This window comes from Cynoglossus semilaevis, chromosome 2, assembly GCF_000523025.1.
Source record: "Cynoglossus semilaevis isolate Cse_v1.0 chromosome 2, Cse_v1.0, whole genome shotgun sequence".
Lineage (NCBI taxonomy): Eukaryota > Metazoa > Chordata > Actinopteri > Pleuronectiformes > Cynoglossidae > Cynoglossus > Cynoglossus semilaevis.
The window spans coordinates 10,179,656-10,201,729 of NC_024308.1; the positions used below are offsets into that span (position 1 = coordinate 10,179,656).

At 43.2% G+C, this 22,074-nt stretch overlaps 2 protein-coding genes and 1 long non-coding RNA gene across 4 annotated transcripts in view; 2 read left to right on the top strand and 1 right to left on the bottom strand.

Annotated features, from left to right (window-relative positions):
* Window positions 1-16: 16 nt before the first annotated feature.
* ankrd24 (ankyrin repeat domain 24) lies at window positions 17-13,396 on the bottom strand. The gene is made up of 21 exons (XM_017040173.2): window positions 12,840-13,396; window positions 12,399-12,529; window positions 11,880-11,968; window positions 11,681-11,745; window positions 11,502-11,559; window positions 11,321-11,391; window positions 11,123-11,229; window positions 10,384-10,556; window positions 9,846-9,868; window positions 8,713-8,823; window positions 8,511-8,630; window positions 8,285-8,414; window positions 7,976-8,151; window positions 6,958-7,121; window positions 4,947-5,737; window positions 4,532-4,848; window positions 3,016-3,249; window positions 1,634-1,810; window positions 1,376-1,543; window positions 1,224-1,289; window positions 17-394 (listed from the first exon to the last, which is right to left on the bottom strand). The coding sequence occupies exons 1-21, from the start codon at window positions 12,909-12,911 to the stop codon at window positions 326-328; spliced, it is 3,312 nt and encodes a 1,103-aa protein (XP_016895662.1). The 5' UTR covers window positions 12,912-13,396; the 3' UTR covers window positions 17-325.
* On the top strand, window positions 1,923-10,320 carry LOC112488614 (uncharacterized). Of its 2 annotated transcripts, none has more exons than XR_003052887.1 (3): window positions 1,923-2,318; window positions 3,049-3,184; window positions 10,125-10,320. It is a non-coding gene; the product is annotated as an uncharacterized LOC112488614 (long non-coding RNA). The 2 variants fall into 2 exon arrangements; XR_003052888.1 differs by lacking the exon at window positions 10,125-10,320 and adding an exon at window positions 8,036-8,176.
* A 3,918-nt stretch (window positions 13,397-17,314) lies between the features above and the next one.
* shdb (Src homology 2 domain containing transforming protein D, b) overlaps window positions 17,315-22,074 on the top strand; it is a 38,954-nt gene continuing 34,194 nt past the window's right edge. Inside the window, exons 1-3 of the mRNA XM_008336757.3 lie at window positions 17,315-17,658; window positions 18,244-18,624; window positions 20,642-20,792. Coding sequence (XP_008334979.1) covers window positions 18,298-18,624; window positions 20,642-20,792 — 478 coding nt within the window. The 5' untranslated portion in view covers window positions 17,315-17,658; window positions 18,244-18,297. The remainder of the gene's footprint in view (window positions 17,659-18,243; window positions 18,625-20,641; window positions 20,793-22,074) is intronic.

A 22,074-nucleotide genomic window follows, 5' to 3' on the forward strand; every position in this document is an offset into this window, starting at 1 on the left:
GAAATACACAACTAAATTATTTTTCATTTTTTTATTATTACAACAGAATATAAAAAAAATCAAGTCACTTCTTACAATCAGATTCTATCTATTCTAAAAAAAAAAACACCCTGCGTCTACATTCACACTCTTACAGCTAGTTAGGTACATACTGTACTTCCCATCGCTCAGTTTGGTTGTTAGGTTACTGTATTGAATGCATGCAGCTATGTGTGATCTCAGATCAGTTGTATTTGGCGTTGGAGCTGGGATTTCTATTATTATATCCCCAGTAGAGTTGCTTGATTCCTGGCCAGTGGAGAAACTCCGCTTCATGTTCTGCAGCTCATTGTCCCTGTTTGGACATCCTCAAGATCTGCAGAAGAAGCTCCTGCACTTCTTCATCCATTCGACCCTGGAAAACATGGAGGTTTATGTCGATGTAATGGACAACATTCCAGGGAGCATGCATCGATCTCAGAATTAGCTTCTTAGAGTTTGTTAATGCATCTCGACGATGGCGTGTAGAACGTGTCGAGGGTTTCCTTCAAAACTACGGAGAGACCACCATACTAACCAGTCTACACTCCCTCACAACCGTCCTGACTGTTGTGTCAGTCGGCCGCTTAACTCCTGTTGAATCATAAAAACAGTAAGTCCTTCCCACAGCATGCTAAAATGACAAAGTATGTTTCATTGTCAGCAGTGGTTCTCAATTGAATTTCTGTCATGCCCCCCCTTGTGGACAGAAATGTTTTCACGCCACCCAGAGACTGGAGGCCTGTTATCATTCAAGCATTACTGCAGTGGTACACTTATGTCCAGTACAGTCAGCAACTGTGAGATAGTGGATCTTTACATTCAGCTAATGCTGGGTTTAATGGGTTAAATAAATTGATTGGATTAATTCCAAGAATGCATTTTAACAAAATAACTTTTAACTAAAATAAACAGATACAGTAAATAAAGATATAATGACATACTGTACAGATATAGTTAAAATACTGTATGATGAAACTGAGAGTGTTATAGAATGTGATCCAGCCTTCTCCTGTAATTTCATCCTCTGGTAAGGAGAGAAGCTGGACTAAGACCGTCCGCTCTTTATTGCCTGGACAAAGGCGGATGATGTTGTCAGCGCCGCTCACAGTCCAGCGAACGGCCACACAGAGAAATCTCTCTCTATTACATCGCCTTTTTATAGCTCGTCTTACTTTGTGCTGCGGCATGTGCCTTCAACTGACCTGCACAGCTGCCAGTAAATGAGAGCGGTACACTGTGACCACCTGTTTGTGTTTTCTCTCCCAGTCCTGCAGAGAAGATCGGTGGTTAGTGAGAAGGGTGCTGTTTTTATTTAAGATTAAATAGAAAATGAATATCTTTGAAAGCTTCACACCTGGAGCTGCTGGGTGAGTATAGAGACCCTGTTCTGCAGGGCCATTTGTTGTCCAGGGTTTCCAGGATGGCTGGAAACTGATAAGGAGGAGGATGTGATGCCAAGAGGAGGCGACAGAGCTCCTAAAGCCTCCTTCAGACGGAACACTTCCTTGGAAAGTTCCGTTATCTGAACAAACGCACACACATCAGAGCAATCCACTCACTTTGAATCAAAAGCAGTAAGCTGAGGGTCGGGGGCAGAGCTGCGGTCAGTTACCTTCCGGTCCTTCTCCTTGACCAGACCTTGAGATTCCTGAATGTTTCTGTGGAGCTCCTGGATGTGGTTGGACGTCGCCTTTAGCTCCCTGAGTTCCTGCTGCACTGCAGCCAGCTGGGTCTCAGCAACCTGCCGCTCACTTTTGTTAAAGAGCGCCTCCCGCTGCACCTGAAACACCTAGACCAGTAAAACCACCAGCGTCATCCTGACACTTCACAAATGAGGACAGTACAGAAGTTGTTTTTTTTAACGATCATTTTAATCTATCATTCCTACCACACACCTCGACACCATCCTGTCTCCCTTCACTCTGTTCAGTCACATGATCATTTGAGTTCAGTTTGCTGTCTCTCTGTTGCTCCACTTCCTGCTCTCCTGTGTCTACACCTCAGTCACTTCCTGTTCCCGCCTACTGTGTTGTCCTCACTGGTGATTTCCCAAACTCCTCCACCTGTGCCTTGTTAACTCTGTGTATCCACACCTGCTACTTCCTTGCCTCTCCTGCCAGTTTGGCTCTTCTACAGGTGAATGAACCAGTGTTAAACTTCTAGATTTTTGCCTTTGTGTTTTTAGTTCTGGACAGTTTTTCTGACCCTGAGTCTGACAGTTTGGTGGTTTTTTTCCTGCCCCACTGGACTCTTTCCAAGTTTCTGTTTTGTCTGCATTCATTGATTATTCATTCAAGGTCAGTTTGAAACTTCCATCCAATCTGCCTGGTGTTCCAGTCCTGCACCAACCTTACTGTCTGTATTTCTCTGTGATTTTTTTGGTTATTTATGGGCAATGAAAATTCTTAATTTTGAATCCCATAATAGTCTATTCAATCCTTAGTTTGCACCTTATTGAAAAATAAAATATTAGAAAAATAAAAATATTTAATGCTTCAGTTCAAGGGAGTTTTCTACACAACTGTCATCAATCTTTATAAAATCCTTCTGTGTTTGATCCAAAGATGATGCACAAACACTTGCTTTTAATATTAATGCTGTTTCTTTTTGGTTTGGTAATAATTGTTAAACACGGTGTAAGGATCTGTAGCTTGTGATGGGATGATATCAAATATATTTCACTGGCTCCTTGTCAACCTAACTCAGACAGGTTTCCCTTTAGCATGTTGAAACAATGGCAGCTAAAATGACATTTGTGGACTCTGATCCTACAGCCAATGAATACAACTCCACTGCATCAGTGAGCACATATTCACAGAGGTCAATGAAAGGGGCAGCGGAGGTCAATGGAGAAAGTAATACAGTTGTAAATTATGTAGGCGCAGAATAGGAGGCGTTCACGGACCACGGCTCACTTGGAGCAGACGTGACGGCTCTTATTCTGACGATGACATTAGAAATGACAGCAGAGGGCAGCAACAATAACCCACTCACCTCAGTGCAGGTCTTCTCATGTTTTCTGGTCAGATCATTTAAACGAGCCGTGGTGGCGTTGATTTCAGCCTGCATGGAGAGCCGCAAGGCCTCATGGTCCTCCTTGGAGATCAGACCCTGCTCTGCCGCCTTCTGAGACTTCAGTTCTCTCAGCTCCAGCTCCTTGTCGGTAAGTGCGTCCTTTGCTGCCACTGCACTACTTTCACTGGCCTGCAGGGTGAGCTGTAGTTCTGACTGTGAGATAACGTGACAAATCACAGCACTGAATGTCGAGTAACAACTAAAATGAGGTAAACTAGTACCATACTAAAATGTAAATATATATATTTAATGTTATTTATATTCTGTCTTTTATTGACTAAGTATATTAGTCAATAAAATATTTGACTGAAAAGAAGTCGTACCTTTTCCTCTAAACACGGTCATTCTTTGGGAGGTTAATTATTATATATATAATAATATATAATTATTTATACAACAAAAGCCGACTGATGTATATAATTTAACGTTTTCCCGCTGACCTTTAATTTGTCAAACTCCTCTCTCGGTACGGCGTCCTTCAGGCCCAGCAGTTTGGCCTCAAAGGAGGCCGCGTGCTCCTCAGCTTTGGTGCGAAGCTTCTTCTCCTCCTGGAGCTCCTGTAGTGTTTGGGCCAGCTGCTCTGACACTGCAGACAGCGCCTCCCTGTGTTTTGAAAGTGGCACTGCATCTTTAAGCTGCAGGGCTTCCTGTGCCCTCCCCTCTCGTTCCGCACACAGATAGTCCAAAGCCTGAGCTGCTTCCTGTCTCGCCACCTCCAGTTCTTCTCTCACCACGTCCAGAGTGCGTCTGGAGATGTCTGGTTGGAGGAACACGTCCAGATTTATATTTATATTCATATGAAAATACATCATGGTTTGAATAACTACTCCCAGTACATCTTAAGAGATTTATCACCTGATGTCACTGAGGGCTCTGACCCCCCTGAGTGCTCCTCCTCCTCTTCATCATCCTCATCATCTCCACTGGCTGGAGGCCTCAGTCTCTCCAGCTCTAGCAGAGCATCGTTCAGCCTTCTGGCCACATCTGCCCTCTCCCTTGCCAGCTGCTCACACTGAAGCCCTAAAGTCACCTGCACCTCCTCCAGTTCGGAGCGTGGCACACACTTCCTGAGCTCGCTCTCGAGCTCTCCCACCCGCTGCTGGAGACGGTGAACCTGATCTCCATCGCAGGGTGAGCTGTAGTTCTGACTGTGAGATAACGTGACAAATCACAGCACTGAATGTCGAGTAACAACTAAAATGAGGTAAACTAGTACCATACTAAAATGTAAATATATATATTTAATGTTATTTATATTCTGTCTTTTATTGACTAAGTATATTAGTCAATAAAATATTTGACTGAAAAGAAGTCGTACCTTTTCCTCTAAACACGGTCATTCTTTGGGAGGTTAATTATTATATATATAATAATATATAATTATTTATACAACAAAAGCCGACTGATGTATATAATTTAACGTTTTCCCGCTGACCTTTAATTTGTCAAACTCCTCTCTCGGTACGGCGTCCTTCAGGCCCAGCAGTTTGGCCTCAAAGGAGGCCGCGTGCTCCTCAGCTTTGGTGCGAAGCTTCTTCTCCTCCTGGAGCTCCTGTAGTGTTTGGGCCAGCTGCTCTGACACTGCAGACAGCGCCTCCCTGTGTTTTGAAAGTGGCACTGCATCTTTAAGCTGCAGGGCTTCCTGTGCCCTCCCCTCTCGTTCCGCACACAGATAGTCCAAAGCCTGAGCTGCTTCCTGTCTCGCCACCTCCAGTTCTTCTCTCACCACGTCCAGAGTGCGTCTGGAGATGTCTGGTTGGAGGAACACGTCCAGATTTATATTTATATTCATATGAAAATACATCATGGTTTGAATAACTACTCCCAGTACATCTTAAGAGATTTATCACCTGATGTCACTGAGGGCTCTGACCCCCCTGAGTGCTCCTCCTCCTCTTCATCATCCTCATCATCTCCACTGGCTGGAGGCCTCAGTCTCTCCAGCTCTAGCAGAGCATCGTTCAGCCTTCTGGCCACATCTGCCCTCTCCCTTGCCAGCTGCTCACACTGAAGCCCTAAAGTCACCTGCACCTCCTCCAGTTCGGAGCGTGGCACACACTTCCTGAGCTCGCTCTCGAGCTCTCCCACCCGCTGCTGGAGACGGTGAACCTGATCTCCATCGTTTGCTCCTCCTCCTCCTCCTCCTCCTCCTCCTTCTTTTCCTGATCTCTCTGCCAGGGCTGCCTCCAACTCGGCCACTTTATCTCGAAGACACTTGACTGTGTCTGTGTCTTTTTCCTCTCCCTGCACCTCCTCCCTCACAGACTCCTTCTGTGCCAGTGCAGCCTGGAGTTCCTTCACTTTCTCTGTCAGCTGTTTGACTGTGTTACTGTCCGGGCTGCTCTGACCTCCTCCCTCAGCCTGCGTTTTGGCAAGCTCCTCCTCCAGCTCTGTCACCCTTGCTCTCAGCTGCTGTGCCTCCTCTGCAGCAGCTCCTGAGCCTCCTTCAGTGCCAGCACCTGCCACAACAGAATCCTCCTCGGCACACTCCACGGAAAGAACCCCGAGACGCATCTGCTCCTTCAGCTCCTCCAGTTCTGACTTGGAGGAGGCCAACTGTTCCTCCATCTCACGCAGCTTCTCCTTTAAAGCCTCTGAGAGCTCTGCGTTTCTGTTTCCCTCCTGAGATGTGTCATCGCCACTGCAAAAAAAAAAAAAAAACACAACAATTTTTATATTATTATACATATATATTTTAATATATTAATGCCCGTTTTTCCTGGGCAAATCTCTCAGGCTCTTTAGATTTTAGGGCCTTCTAGAGTCAACTCTGGTCTGCATGTTTTTAAGCAAATTTTACATCAGGTAAATTTTAGTTTTGTAGGCAAGTAAAAAACAAAATGTAGGAAATTTTAGTTTTGTAGGCAAGTAAAAACAAAATGTAGGATATATATATATGCATGTGTGTATGTACTGTAAGTATATATGTGTGTGTATGTATGTGTGTGTATATATATATATATATATTTACAATATTACATATTTTTACAAACAGGGTCTTTATATCAGGACGATAAACCTTATTTTCAAGACCACTACCAACATTTAGATCATTTCCCTCTTAGCTCTCATTATCGATTTGACAAATATTTTAATACTTTTTGTTCAGTTATACTCGTCTCTCCTTCGGTTGTATGGATACAATGCTTCCTGTTTATTTTATGGACTGATTTGTTGGACTCTTGTTCCTTATGTGATTTTTTTTTCTTTTCAATTTTCAATCTTTTATTTCTCCTGGTAACGTCCTCACCTGCCTACTGTTTATAGTTAGTTACTTCCCATTTGACTTGTGGGATTTGCACCTGTTTTCCCTGTGGGACCAGAATTTTCTGACACTCGTGTTTTTGCTAATTTATTCTCTAAATATTTTTTACCCCTGCCCTATTGTGTTTGCTGACTTTTTGTCACATAATTCCCTGTACCCAGGATAAAACACCCATTCTCCTTGTATCGGACTTCATGACTCAGCCTCTTTGTGACCTTGTTTTGCTCAGCATTTTTGGATTCACGTCCTTCCTGGACCATTTGGCTTGACTGAAAATTATTAGAGTTCCAATGCTAACAAGAGCTAACACTAATTTCCTGTAGTGTTTTATTATACAAACTGTACACTGTACCATCCCACGGTGGAGTTGGTCATGACGTAGTCGACAGAAATGCTAAAATAAGATCATACAGCCTCGATGCTGCAGAGACGATTTTAACGCTCAGCACTTTTAAAAAGAGCCTTGGCAGAAGCGGAGATGAGATACTGCTGCGGATTTGAAGCTGACCCAGGCACATTTTTGGAACAAATGTCTGTTTCAGCCAATAATGTCTGCCAATACTTTTCAAATGAGTGATAGAATGAGTCAGTCTCACCACTCCTCCGCCACACTGGAGGTCTGCTCTGAGGCGTTGGCCTGGGACAGACGCTCCTGCAGGGCTTCAAATTCCTTCCTCAGCGTCTCATACTGGGCTAGAGGGACAGAGTCTGGACTGGAGGGCTGCATGTCTGTGTCGTCCTTCTCAAACATCTCCAGCATCTGGAGCCGACACAGAGAATACGTTTGACCAAAGTTCAAGACAGTGTGTGGACAGGTCCACTGTGTGGTTTGGTTTATTCAGTTTGTGAATGCTGCAGGTTCGTCTGTGATCAGACAGTCAGATCGATCAGTTGGAATATTTTCCTCCCTGACCGCTGCATTGGTCACATGATTTTCTTACTGAAAAATCGTTGCCATCTGTGTGTCAGCGTAATTTCCACATTAAAACCCATGTAGACGAAGCCTTGGTATAAAACAAATCTCTCCCTTTAGTCACAAACAACACCGTGCCTCCATTTTGCCCCTGATGTGTGTTATCTTCTGACAGACTGGTCCATGTGTTGTAGTTAATCACAGTGAGCTGTTTCTTATGTTAGATGTTAGCTTTAAGGTCTTAGCTTCAGCCCTTTTGTCTAAAACAGTAGAAATCTAAACACACAACATGGAACACAACTCAGACGTGACTAAACCAACACGACCCAGTTGGACAGGGATGACGGTGAAACTTCTTCCTCTCTCTGCTGATGTGCTATTTTTACTTGCATGAACACAAGTGCCTGTGTGCATTAGTGCAGCACAGAGCAGCATCATAAAGTTAAGTGGTCATGACTAACGTTTGAAACGAGACACTGGGCCCTGTAATGGTGTCTCCACGTCCTGACAGACAAACATTTAATAATCCCTTGACTGTGCCAATTGAATTATCTGAACCTCTTTAAGAGGCTTCAGACTTTCTCCCTGTCTCTGTGGGGGTGTAAAGGGAGGGAGAGGAGATCAGAGACAAAAACAGAAGGACAACGGAGACAGACCTGTTATCTGTTTCTGTATTTATCTGCTGCTCTATTTGAATTTACCTGCACTTTCAGAACCAGTTCAGAGTTCTGAGACGTCAGCTCCTCTATATGTTTACGCAGCTCCAAAAGAATTCCATTGTCTGCAGGAGGAGGAGGAGGAGGAGGAGGAGGACTGGCTGAGTCAGCGTCCTCCTCCTGAGCCGGTGACACCCTGGAGCGCTTGGAGAGGAGCTTCTCTAGTGAGAAAGCCCAAGAAAAACCAGTAACAATCAAACAGTAACAATCAAACAACAGTAACAATCAGTTCTGATGTCTCATGGACAGCAGCGTCAGTGTCAGTACTTCAGACGCTACACACAGGCCACGTACCTGGAAAGTCCAGCATTTCATCAATGTCGTCAGAGTCGCTGGCCCCTAAACCGTGACCTCCTTTCAGCTCCTCCAGCAGCTTGTCCCTTTCCGCCTCCGCCTTTTCAAGTCTCTGTCTCAGCTGGGACAACTGCAGTGCACATGGACGTAGAGCGGGTAAAGAAACCTCCACCGAGAAGACACCAAGCCTCGTGTTTACATGTGTCTAATGTGGAGTGTGCAGTACCTCCTCCAAGGCAGACACGGCGCTCTGCTGCTGCTGTTCCAGAGTTTTGATTTTCTGGAGCAGACGGCCTCTCTCCAGACGGAGTCTGCGGATCTCCTCGAACACCTCCTCATCTTCTACCTAACTCCATCAAAATCATATCAAAACATCATCGCGTCTGCACGACTATGGCTGACACGAGAAATAGATTCTGGTCACCGACCTGAGCTGATGGTTCTGGAGGCTGCGGGGACGGTGAGGGGGACTGAGCCTCAGGAGACTTGCCCCGGGGGGCAGGACTTGGTGGCTGTGGTGAGGGAGTAAGACTGGGGAGCTACATGATGGGGAAAAAAACATGAACTGTGTTTTACTAATTATTTACACAAGAGAATCGGTGGATTTGTTTTAATCTCTTTAGGCAAAAGTAAGAATGTCAGCCATTTTAATGGGCTGCTAAGTGTCTGGGGGGTTTTAGAGTCTTAGGATGGAAGTAAAACCAGTAGGTGGCAGTAATGCTACTCTAAGGAAAACTGCGTCCTTTAGTGTCACTGATTACAAAGCGCTGACAGAGTTTTCTAAGATTGAACAATATTGTCAACTAGTTTGTTATAATTTTGTCCAGAGCCCCCCCTACAGGAAGGCAGGAGTAGCAAATCTGGTTGGATGCAGTTATTATTTCCAAAAAGAAAAGGTTGCTAATTAGTGATATTCTGCACACAGCATTAATTTACTGTAGATCAGGAATGACCAAACTAAGGCCCGAGGGCCGGATGCGGCCCGTTCAGCTTTTTAATCCAGCCTTTTTCAAATAACTTTTTCCAATTATATATTTTATTTATATCATTATACTTCTGCCTTTTACCTGCAATACCCACGTTTCCCCAATAGATGGTGCAGAAAATGATTTTAGCAACATTCCTTTTAGCAACTTAGCTGTTATGCATGACATAAAATGTAAAGCAAGTATTTTTCTGTACGTGTACTACAGTACAGTGAACGTTGATTTCACTGAGATGATTATGCTGTGTTACCTGAAGAGGTGAACGAGGAGGTGGGGGAGCTTTCCGTTTGCGGTGGGTTGTCCCCCCCTGCACTGATGAGGCGCCAGAGGGGACTGGGGTGGGCTGCATGTGGGTTAGTGATGAGATGACAGACAAGTGGAGGTCAGGCTCAACTCAAATGGAAATGTGCATGAAAGTTAAGATAAAAGACGGGGCCAGAGAGAGGGAAGAATGAACCCGGGGGAGAGAACAATGACCTTATGTTGGAAAACATGCAGCAAAACAATAATGTCTATAATGAGCGATGATCTCATCTATGGAGGGAATGATGTCACACAAAGCTGCGCGATCTTACCTCCACACATGTGCCCTCTGCAGCTACGTTTACAGAGGGAAAAGACAAACAGCACAGGATACTTTAACCCATACAGTGTGGTGCTCAGGTCTAACAAACAGTCTTTATCTTCCCGTGGTGAAGCTAACAGAAATCCACAACTACAAAATCAAAATTCGAGTTATCAGACCTCGTGAGAACACATGACACTCTTTACTTTTGTCACATCTGCTTTCCATATGTACGTGTCTTTGTTGAGAGATAAAAGTAAAAGGCTCCTTTCTTCTGGTCTTTTTTCAGCACCACTTTACAATCACGCCCAGCTGTCCCCTTGATCAGCGTCCTCCAGTTACGGTCTTATTACAGGCTATTACAGCTGCGATCCAGAGAAGGGCTGCACGGCCACAAAACTACAGAGGTTCTGCCTTCTCGTCAGATCACTCAGATGGTTCTGACATCCTCTCTGCTGTTTCAGTTACCATTTTCTTTTAGCAAACTAAAAAACTTGACCCGTACCTCTTTAGACGATGAAGAAATGTCTCAGAGACCAGTACTGTACCTGGAGGAACTCCATCCCGTAACATCCGCACTACACCCTGGTTGCCTGTGGCGACGCTGTAGTCAGCAGCTTTGTGTCCGAGGTCATCAACCAGCTGCGTGTTGGCCCCGCCCCTCAGCAGAGCCGCCACAGTTTCAACACTGTCACTCTCACAGGCCAGCATCAGTGCAGATCTGTGATTCAGAATCAGAAACAAGACTAATTTAAGACTTTTGATCTTTTAGATTTTATTGTGGGCATAAAGAGTAAATACACTGATGGGGTCATTGCTGTGAAATTAAAAGGGACAAAAACAACCTTGTTGTCCATGAGATCAAATCTGTAAGAATTTCTAGAAGATTATTATTTTTCAAACTGGTCTAGAAATCTACTTTACTACATTGGAAGTATGTGTTGAGGACAAGAAATGTTTTGGTTTTATCTGGTGTAAAACTCTGATCAGAGCAGAAATCAGGTGTCTATAAATATAATATGCAATAAAAACCAAGACAGGTTCTTAAACGACCTCAGGTTTTATCAACAAAAAAAAATAGATAAATTATTTACTCAATCATTATAATAGTGACATTTTGTTCTCAACTCAAAATATTCAAAATAATATATTTAAAATATATTTCTTTTGTTTGTTTGTTTTTGCCCAACCTCCAAATGTTGATAAAGGCCTAAAGAAGCAGTAACAGCCACAACAATGTACAGTACGCTGTAGGAGACTAAGTCCAGACGGCTCACAGCCCAGTACCTTCCTTGTTTGTCTTGTATGTTAGCGTTGGCACCTCGTCCCAGAAGGAACACGCAGAGTTCCACTCTGCTCATCTGTGCTGCTAAGATCAGAGGAGTGGCCCCGTCCTGTGAGGGGCAGATAGACAGATAAACAGAAACGGCGTCGCTATCATTTCATACGTTTAACCAAACCAACTCTCTGCTCCTTATAACTCACGTTGTCCTGGACGTCCAGATTCGCTTTAAAATCCCACAGTATCTCAGTGCAGGACAAGCAGCCGCTGACAGCTGCAGAAACACACGCAGGTACTTTGGTAGCTACCAGTACTACACAGTACTGTATAATATACAAACTGAAATGACTATTGGTGTCTTTGTCCTGATCCCGTCAGAATTACCTGCGTGATGAAGAGGTGTTCTGCCAATGCTGTCGGTGCAGTCTACTTCTAATCTCTCCTGTTGAAACAATTACACAAAAAAGAGAATATACAGTTCAAAATTACAGTATTTGATTTGTATTTCTGCAGTTTGTTTCTGCAGCCATGTGTTCTTAAAACTTTATCCAAACTGTTTTCACCTGCAAAAGTCTCTTCAAACACTCCGGCTGTCCATTTTTGGCCGCAAGATGTAGCACACTTAAGCCTGCACTCCGCAGGTTTAAAAACATGTAAAAACAAAGAGCATTGTGATGCAGTTACTGTGAAACTTGTGATGCAAATGCATTAGATAAGAAGATAAAAACAAATAATAGAATATTTTCCCTGTATATGGAGTACCTGCACCGTCTGGGATGTTTAGATCTGCTCCGTGAGAAATGATTACTTCCAGACATTCTAGATGGCCTCGAGACGCACACAGATGGAAACTAAAAAAAAAAAAAAGACTTGAACAAATGACTCCAAATATTACAATTTATAATAACTGACTTTGGTTCTGGTGTAGCTGAAGCCAACGACAAATATCATGCACAGATCCATCACTGGTCGACATAGACAGACCATTAGCCACATGTTAACTTTTCTCTTTAGGCTAAAACAAAAAACCAGTTCATGAGACAAACGTGTGGTTACAGACCAGGTTTGACCTACTTTATCTGGGACAGAAAACAACAACCTGTTTATGCTGAAGCACAGTTTGAACCCCACCCTTATTGGTGCCTCTGTCCTGCTATAAAGGCTATACTAATACATGATGTATCAATGGACAAAAATGAGTTAAAATAATTGTGATTTAATTTATTTTATATTCACACAGACCAAAGGTCTAAAGTAATAAAACTCCACAGATGAACTCACGCTGACTTGCCCTCAGCGTCCAGTTTGGTTGGACTGAGACCTTTCTTGACGATGAGAGCAGAGACTTTGTCTGGTTCATTCTGCTCCACAGCCTGCAGGAGTCTGTCGTCACTTTTACACCAGTCCTGACTCTGGGGAGGAGGGGGGTCAGGTGGGGGGGGCGCGGCAGAGAAGTGGTGAAGGGATGGAGAATAGATCGACTGAACTTTAACCTCAGTGTCATGACACAAACATAACAGTGTTGGTAGATTGATGATGTAGAAAACAAACAGGAGACGCAGCTGCCAACAACTATGTCAATATATAAACAGAAAGATATTCGAAGCACCTCGACGTGTCTCTATGTTGCTGTTAAAAATGTTATTACAAACAGTGGAGAAGACGTGACTATTGTTCTTATAGAGAGGCTGAGGTTTAGTGACAGGAAGAGAAGATACGTACTGGCAGAGGCAGCAGGGTGACACAGGTACAAAACCTCCTCATCAGGGTAAAAACAGGTTGCTGAGGATCCATGATGCTAACAGGGAATTACCCCCCGATGTTACACAGTTACAGCCCCCACTGACTGATAGCTGATTGGATGTTGTAAAGCCAGACTTTACAGATCTGACTTAAATATCTCTAACTACAGCATCTCAACAGCAGACTGAACATCTATCACTGACCATGAACTGTTCTACACTCAGACCTAGTGCACGTCACACAGCTATAACATACATACACAGAGGAGGCTATACTCTGTCCCCGCACAGTCCCACTCGATGGCACCCATCCTGTCCGCATCCGAAACAGCAGTCTCCCCGGCTGCTCCAGCTGCAGTGAGCAGCGGCACAGAGAGTCCTGCCACTGCAGCTCAGATACTGCGCACACAAACACACACACATTCTTCCACCTGCCTTCTCACTTTATTGTCCTTCCCAGTTTTTATTCTCATTTCAGCTCTACTTCTTCTCTAGCACAACCCTCCTCCTCCCCCCCCGCCCCTACCATCTTTCTCCATACGTTTTTCGTCAGCTTCCGTACCCCTGTTGGCAACGGCGTCCCAGCTCAGTCCCTCTGCAGTTACAGAGTGGGGGCCTGTGTTATGTGAGGACTCAGCAAAAAAGGAGAAGGAGGCTGGACCAGCTGCTCTGGTCTAGGCCATGTGTCTGCTCTTTACACTGTGTACAGATCCAGAGGTCTGTCTAATATACCTACCCATCCATCATCCATCCATCCATCCATCCTTCATCCAACCATCTATAGATCTATCTATCCATCCAGTTTACCTTCATCCATTCATCTGTTTGTCCATTGTTTCCCAAAGACTGGGTCGCGACCCTCAGGTGGGTTGGGTTTATTTGGATCGTCTTGCATCATGATTCCCAGGAGTTTATGAATAATGTCTATCTAACTGTTGTCTGTACCTGGTTGTTAAGTGTTCGTGGTCCGAGTGAATTTAAAGTTCAAATTTAGTGTCACAGGACAAAACTTCATGGACTTTACCAAGACACTGCCATGTGTTTTACTACTTTAAGGTAATGTAGCAACAACAGCATGACAGCAGGGCGTCTGTGGCTGTGTGTGTGTGTGTGTGTGTGCACATGCACATACATGTGAATAATTGAAGGCTACCTGAGATGTGAGGTTATAGCAACAGACTGAAGACAGACCTGCTCCCCTGCTGCTGCCGCCGCTGCTGCTCAGTGACTCTTTATGTAAAGCACATGAGCACTTCAATAGCCCGGTTAGAACACAGCTTGTTTTCACTAAAATAATTTGTGAGCAGTGCAGAGAAAGCAGGTGTGCCACTTCTAAGTCCTTTCAAGCGTAGAGTTCCACATGTTGTTCCACAGATGGCTCTTACCTCAGTCTTCTTAAACTTGGCCTTAAGACTCTTCATAATTCTGTGACGGGCTCGTGTCTCGACAGGTACACTGAATAAATTAGATGAAAAATAAAAACACAGGTGGAGATGAATCAACTGGTGTCAGAAAAGTTTGCCTGCTGGGACCAAACACATGTTCACTGGAAATACTGCCTTTAAAAAATAGACAAAACAATTAGCTAATGGCTGAACCTCGTATTGTTCCATTCAAACAAATGAAACAGTATTTTTGTATAAAGAAACACATTATTATAAAAAAACAACAATTCATTTCAAAGTATTTCTACAGTCCTAGAACCATCGGTGTTGTTTAGAACAAAGACCACCAGCAGCCTACCTGTGGAGGACGATCCTGCTTCAGGTGACTGTCTCCTCTGTCCCATCAGCTGCTGCTCACAGGGGGAAAAAACCCTGTAGTCACTGCTGTCTGGCTGACAGCAGATTATGACCCGCCCCCATCCAACATCGACCAATCAACAGTGCCCAAAATACCAGCTCAGTATTTGATTGTCAGTGATCAATGATATTAGGTTTGTGTTGTGTACCTAACAGTTATTATTAATAATAATAATAATAATAATAATTATTATTATTATTATTATTATTATTATTATTACTATCCTAATAATAGAAATATTAGTATTTATATTTCCTATCAGTTATTAGTTATAGAAACTAATTATAAATTATATATATATATATTATAAATTGTCATTATAATTTATATATAAATATATTAATTATAAGTATAAATTATATATATTATATTATATATATTATTATATAGAGAGAAATTATAGGAAACCTATAATTACAAAAGTGATCTTGTCTTTTGTTTTGATTTTTTTAACAAAATATACCAGCAATTTTGTCTTCATCTGTGCATATTTATTTAATACTTACTCATAGTGTTAATGTAGTGTCCCTGTTCTATAGATGCTATTTCGATTTTTTTCTACTATATTTATCTGCTCATTTCCATTCCTGTCCACCCTGGTCGATGTCAAAGTAAGACTCAGTACAAACATCATTCGACTTTTAACTAATTATGGATTTTTATGGATTTTGATATATTTTCAAAAAAGCATACCTGTAATTCACACAAATCATCGGATGGTGGCAGTAAGTGTATTGCAGAAGGAATTCTCACAAACACTTGTTTTTTTTTTTCTATCGATTTATTCAACCTCAAAGAAAAGATCGATTTGAATTAAACCCAGAATACGAGACTTTTGGAAAACATCCATACAATACACAGATTGGAAATAAACAAGGAAACATGTTGGTGCAGTTCAGACAAATATGTCACATCCATATTTAGACACTTTTAACGAGGAAACATTTTTTCAGTTGTGTGATTTTTCCCATGCACGGTACCTTCTTCGTTCTGAAGAATCCAATTAAATCTTGGGCTTGTGTACAACTGTGTTTTTGCGTGAAAACAGTGAAATAATTGATGTGTTGCTCCATCCTTTGGTGTGTATGTGTCTGATAGATCCAGACTTTTCACTTTTCACTCCATTTCTTCATGTCATCCTCTAGTCGATTTTCACAACCCACATTTTCCCATTTTCTTCCAGACTTTTGCTGCTATTCTGTGTCTAACCTTGACTGTGTGAAGGAAAGTGAGAGTGGGGGATGAACAAGTGAAGGAAGGAGGAATGAAAGGCTGTGGGAAGAGGAGGAAAGGAAGAGTGAGGTTACAAACCTCGTTGGATGAATGATCCTTGACATCAGTGTCAGCGTTGAAGAATATGTGGCTTCAAGCAGAGAAAACATTAAACAAGTGAGTGCTTTTTGTGATAAACAATTCCCCTTCCTTATCATTTCATAACTTCAAGTGTCCAAAAAATGTGACATCTGCAGAGAATGTTTCCACCAAGGATCTCTGTGACTCGACAGGCTCTTATTGGCCTGTGTCGTGAGAACGACCTTCTCCTCATTTTAACTGTTCTACACTGGAGCTGATTTAATCACTGACTTCACATTTTTGGTCTCATGCAGAGTGAGTCCTTGATGGGATTCTAACTCTATCACGTCATCCACCCTCCCACCCCCGGGAGAGAGTGAGCTCATGGGTGTCGTAAAGAAGAAGGAAAGGCCCGTTCACGCTCTGTGAACAGACGTAAATGGACCTTAGTCACTGCACTGCATTATACAGTTGTCACCGGGATAATGTGACTTAAAGGCGATGAGCAAGATACTTCAACTTCAGATTCACTGTTATGGCCACGTTTCACAGATCACAGATTTTGCTTCAGTGGATCTAAAAGCTGAACAAGTGACAACCACAAAAAACACCTTTGTGACAGGAGGATTTTCTGGTAGAAACCATATTATATTTAGTAGTATATAGAAGGAAATACCAAAAACGATTGTAGAGCTAAATGGTACAGTATAAGGCAATATATGGAGTCGGCTTCTCCAAGCTACAGGTGTCACAAGAGGGAAAAAGAAAATGAAGAAACTGGTGAGAGAAAGAGGACTGAAGTGAAGAAAGGAATGAAGAAAGAAAGAAGGAAAGAAAGAAAGAAAGAAAGAAAGAAGGGAAGCAAGGAAGGAAAAAAGAAAGAAAGAAAGAAGGAAGGAAGGAAGGAATAAAGAAAGAAATAGCAGATATAACTATGGTGATTGCCCCCAGCAGTCCAGGCCTGTAACAACGTGATACATGACAACACTTCACAGGAAACCAGTCAATTAATATGGAAATCCACTCCATCTCTGTTGAGAATTAGATTTCCATATTTCCTCCACAATCCCTTGGAGAGCCAAGAGAAAAAATGATTCTTTCAGCCCAACACACGAGGATGTTGGAGTTGTAGGTACTGTTTGAAAGAAAGAACAAAATTTAGAACAAAAGTAACATCTCCCCAGTGAAGTAGAGATAATAAATAATACACAGCCTCAGTGGTTAGACTGGGAAGTCTACCCTAACTCCAACACCCCCCTCCTGTTCTTGGTTTGTTTTCAGACACTTCTGACTCCAACGGAGCGCGTGTGCGTGAGTGTGTGCGTGATAGCAGTCAGTGTGTGCAGATATTTCAATGAATGAACGGTCGGCTGACTGAGAAAGGGAGTAGGAGGATGATCCTCAGGGACTGAAGCGCCTCCCCTTTAATCGCTCTGTGGAGTTGCTGCTCCTGCTGCTCGTGCTGCTGTTGTCGCTCTCTTCACTCCTACCTTCTCCGTCAGTAGGTGGAGGATCTCCGGCGCGTCTCAGCGCTCGTGTTTTGTTCCAGGAGAGCTGTTGCTGCCGATGTGTTTTTCTCTGTGATTTGTTTTTGGTTCTTGGAATAAAAAAGGCGTTCGGGGATTTATTTCCTCTCCGCGCGGTTCGCTTGTCATGGACATGAAGAAACGTGGAGTTAAGCGTCCAAGGTGGCAGTAGATTTGGTGAGTAGTAGTAGTAGTAGTAGTAGTAGTAGTAGTAGTAGTAGTGTCTTAAGATCGCAAAGCTCCGACGGTTGTTGAATCAACAATGATTTGTGGTGAGAAGTTGTCAGTTCTATCCTTCTTGTGAACTTTCTACATATGGTTAGGCTAAACTACACAGTAAACGTATATTGGAGAAAAAGAATATTTATTGTTAAAAACGTTATTTTATGCTACGTTCCTTCCTCACCCAGCCTTCGTCTTCTTTCTAAATCAACCAGCCATGTCGGACTTTATTACAGGAGTGTGAAACCAAACTCCAGCCTTGGGGCAAAGTCCAGATGCCAGTTTAGGTTCCTGCGTGAAACAAAAGCTGCGCCTAAAGCCCATCTGTTGGTGCAGTTTAATGTCAGTGCGACGCACGTGCACGCGCCCAGCCTTACATTGCTTTGACTGCAAGAAGTTGTTCTAAACAATGAGCGTGTCAGAATATTTAAAAGGACTTAACAGCACCTGATTTTTGTACTTTAAACTGAGCCCCAGAGGTCAAGTCCCCAGGTCAGAGTATCAACAGTCTCTTTGTTTGTTCCCTCTGCTCCTCATCAGCTTCCTGCTCTAGATCCAGCACACACACGGAGCACCTTTTTGAAGCGAGCCGCAATGGCAAAGTGGCTGAAAGACTACCTGAGCTTTGGCAGCAGGAAGGTGCCGCCGCAGCCGCCCACACCGGACTACACCGAGAGTGAGATCCTCAAGGCGTACAGACTCCAGAGAGACTTGGACTTCGAGGACCCCTACGAGGACCCTGAGAACAGATTCAGGGGAGAGTGCGGTACTTCAGATCCGGGAACGCCGGTGTATGGCTCTCCCATGAAGTGTGTGGACGGGAAGTCTCCCAAGCACAGACTGATCAAAGTGGACTCTCAGGAGCTGGGACGCACCAAAATCCTCCTCAGTAGTCTGTCTTTGGAAGACCAGCAGGAGCCCGTAAGAGCCTCCGTCTCTCCTTCTTATTCGTGTTGAAAGCAGTGAGCCAGTGATGATGAATGAAAGATTTTTATGTGGCCGGGGTCTTGTGAGGGAGGAGAGAGGGAGGAATGAAGGGAAGTACAGAGGAAGGACACACTTGTGTTCCCTCTTTGCCTGTTTTCATCAACATGACAGCTTTATTGATCAGATTCAATGAGCGAGCCCGTGACGCTAATGTACGTCACAAAAATGTATTGTTTACATGAATCACATTTCATCCCAGGCGACAGGTAAAGTTGCTGCCTCTGATGGGAGGAAGTGTAATTGATGGCCTTAGTGGACCACGGAGTGGTCGAGGGTCACAGTCCCCTGGGTTTATGTCCGTCCATTAATAATGAATGGGCTTTGGCTTTGCTGGCAGAGAGGGACCCCTTCATCAGCACATGTGAGGGGTCACATACAGCACAGCATATATGGATGTGACGCAGCCATACGTTTGTGGAGGTGTAATTTATGCTCCGGCCATGTGTGGTGTGTCATCAGTACTGCAGCGCCGTGTGTGTCATCAGTGCTGGGAGAGAAAAGAACAAGATGATTGCGAGGAGCTGGAGCTGGGTTTTCAAGAGAGAAAATACTCTGCACATTAATTCAGCTCACACATGCTGAGTAAGTTTGGGGGGATTTTTTTTTTCTTTTTTCTAATCCCTGCAGTTAGATCCATGACTCCAATCATGAAAACTGCTACAAGTACAGAAACGCCTGCAGTGGATTGAAGTAATAGTCTTAACTGAAGTCAATAGCTTTGCCCTCTACCCAATTCTCATTAATTTCCCAGGGTCTGTGGGAACGTCCTCGCTCTAATTAACATTGCAGATTCACTTGCTTCGGCGGCAAAACCTGTTACTGAATCAACATGGGATTAGGATGTCATTTTGCAAAGGGTGCGAGTTGCCGTGCAGGATTTGGAGAACCGAGCTTTACTACAGTGATTCCTTTGTCAGAGGGCAGTTCTGACAGAAGAACTGTATATATATATATATATACACACCTAATATATCAGGGATGTTCATTTTTTTTTCATTTGATTAATGAGGGTAACTGTGGTAAAACCACAATTAATCATTACCCTCCATTATCATGATTAATTGCATAAATTGCATTTTTTTTTCATTATCTGTTTCTGTTTGTTGCTGGAACAGGAACCACAGTAACAGCAGGTAGACGTATGTGTTTTTATTTGTCATCAATCCAAATGATGTCATTATTCAGGTGTATGTCTCTAAATATTACTTCACACAGTGGGGGTATTTTAGTCAGAACTCATGGAGTATTTCTTTTAACACTACAGTGAACACACAATAATAATAATCAGTCCACAAACACACACATTTAATTTGACCATTGTCTCAGTCAGCTGGTCAGCTCTAGACTAATTCACTGCCCTCCGTCAGACACTGGTCAGGCATCTGACCTGAGGTCTAAGACTGCACACACACATGCTGGGCTTTGAGATGATATTTTAGGTTGAAGGTGCTGAGGTGAAATGAAGTTACACACATTAATGTGTTGTTGTTGTCATTGGCCACTGTTTTTAGCTGCTCTCGTAGGAAAAGACAAGACAAAGGCTTTTTGTCTTGTTTACTTACTTTCAGTGTTTCTTTTCATCAAAGTGAACGGTCAGCGTGGGTGTAAAACATTTCCTTGTGAAATGTTTTGACACACACAGTTAGGTCAACTTGGATTTATGGATATGATCGCTTGACTAAAGGTTGCTTTTCCTCCTCTAGAGTTTTGATTGGAGCTGTTGTTTGTACAACACGCTAAATACAATTTCAACAATTGATAGATTTCTACCATTTAAAAAATACGATAATCCTAAAGAGTAAGATGCATTCACATGCTGAATACTGTAGTCCAGTAAAGGTAACCCAAGAAAGTGTATGGTTTCTCGAGGATAGCAGATACATGTTCTCTGTGAAATTGAACTTGTTTCCATGACTATGTGTGTGTGTGTGTGTGTGTGTTTCTCCTGCAGGTAGTTCCTTCCGCTCCACTGGCTGGAGACACAGACTATTCAGATCCATTTGACGCTCGATTAGACCACCGACTAGAACCAGACCACAGACCTGTTCCCTGTGAGAACAACGGCTACATGGAACCGTATGAAGCCCAGAGAGTCATAACGGGTCAGTTTATACTCGCTGCTGATTATACAGAGCATCATTAGTGTTTTAACAAAAGTACTCCTGATGAAACTGGACCGTGATGGGAATTTCTTTGAAGTCTTTGTTTCCATGCAGGCAGCATAAATGGAACTCAGAGACTGGTTGAAGTGTTTTGAAAATACTAGAGGATCCAAATGAGGAGTGTAACTGACTGACACTAACACACAGACTGTTTTAATCCAGCGTTCGTACTCGGTGTAAATCCTGCGCCTGTTTAGTTGAACACAACCCTGATAAAGTCGCAGGGAATTCAAGAAGGACACACAAGAAGCTGTCCTTCAACATCTCTAAAACTCTCTTTTGTTTTAGCTTTTATAACAATATGCTGCCACCTGGTGGAAGAGTGTTTAATTGTTCTGACTGTTGCATTGACGAACAAAGACAATTTGCAGTAAATAAATAACTGTGTCTCATGGTACACAGCAGTAGGACAATGCTTAAGTCTGCGTTGGCAGTATTTGGTGACCTTGAACAACGCTCTTTGTTAACATTAGCATCACATCACTGCGCGGTGCAGAGAAATACTTTGCAGCGCCACTTACTGCATTTGCCTTACAAATACACACACACACACACACACTTAAACTACATGTGGAGCATAAGCATGTCATTAACATTATTTATGGCCCCTGCTGCAGATACAGAGCTGGGACGAGCCACAGATGCAGCCAGTGTTTCCCAACACACACACACAATATTCAACGTTGAACTGATAATATTCTGCTGATGCGACGTCTACAGATTAAATTAATTTCATCGTGCATTATGGCCTCAAAAGCAAAATCACAATGTACTGAATAATAATTTGCCTAACATCCTTCAATAGGCTCCATTTAGATATTCATAGCATCAGCATTTTCTTACACTGTAGTTGAAACACGCTCCTCTTAACCTCGTTTTAACTGCTATATCGCTCGGTATTTCATGTTAAATTGCTTCATTTGCAGCTTGCACTCCTGCTGTCGCACAATCCAAACGTCCAGCCCCCCTCCTGTGTGAGATAGAGCAGCCCATTACAGACGGGCTGGCACTTTGGTGTTGCCTATCCAGACAAAAACCCTCTCCTCCTCCTCCTCCCTCGTGGTTTCCCTCCATATTGTCTGTCGCACATCTATCATTTACTATTTGTCTCTGCTGCAGTAACATCTCTGTCTGCCCCCCCTGCCCCACAGACACACACACTCTCACACACACACACACACACATCTCGATCTGTCCCAGTCATTTAGTGTAAAAGCCCCCC

What these genes read in the sequence shown, in the direction of transcription:
- ankrd24 (XM_017040173.2), bottom strand. Translation starts at nt 12,911, where the DNA reads ATGGATCCTCAGCAACCTGTTTTTACCCTGATGAGGAGGTTTTGTACC. An exon ending in AACTGGTTCTGAAAGTGCAG is followed by an intron (nt 7,122 to 7,975) that starts GTAAATTCAAAT and finishes TGTCGGCTCCAG; the next exon opens with ATGCTGGAGATGTTTGAGAA. An exon ending in AGAGCCCTCAGTGACATCAG is followed by an intron (nt 4,849 to 4,946) that starts GTGATAAATCTC and finishes TCCTCCAACCAG; the next exon opens with ACATCTCCAGACGCACTCTG.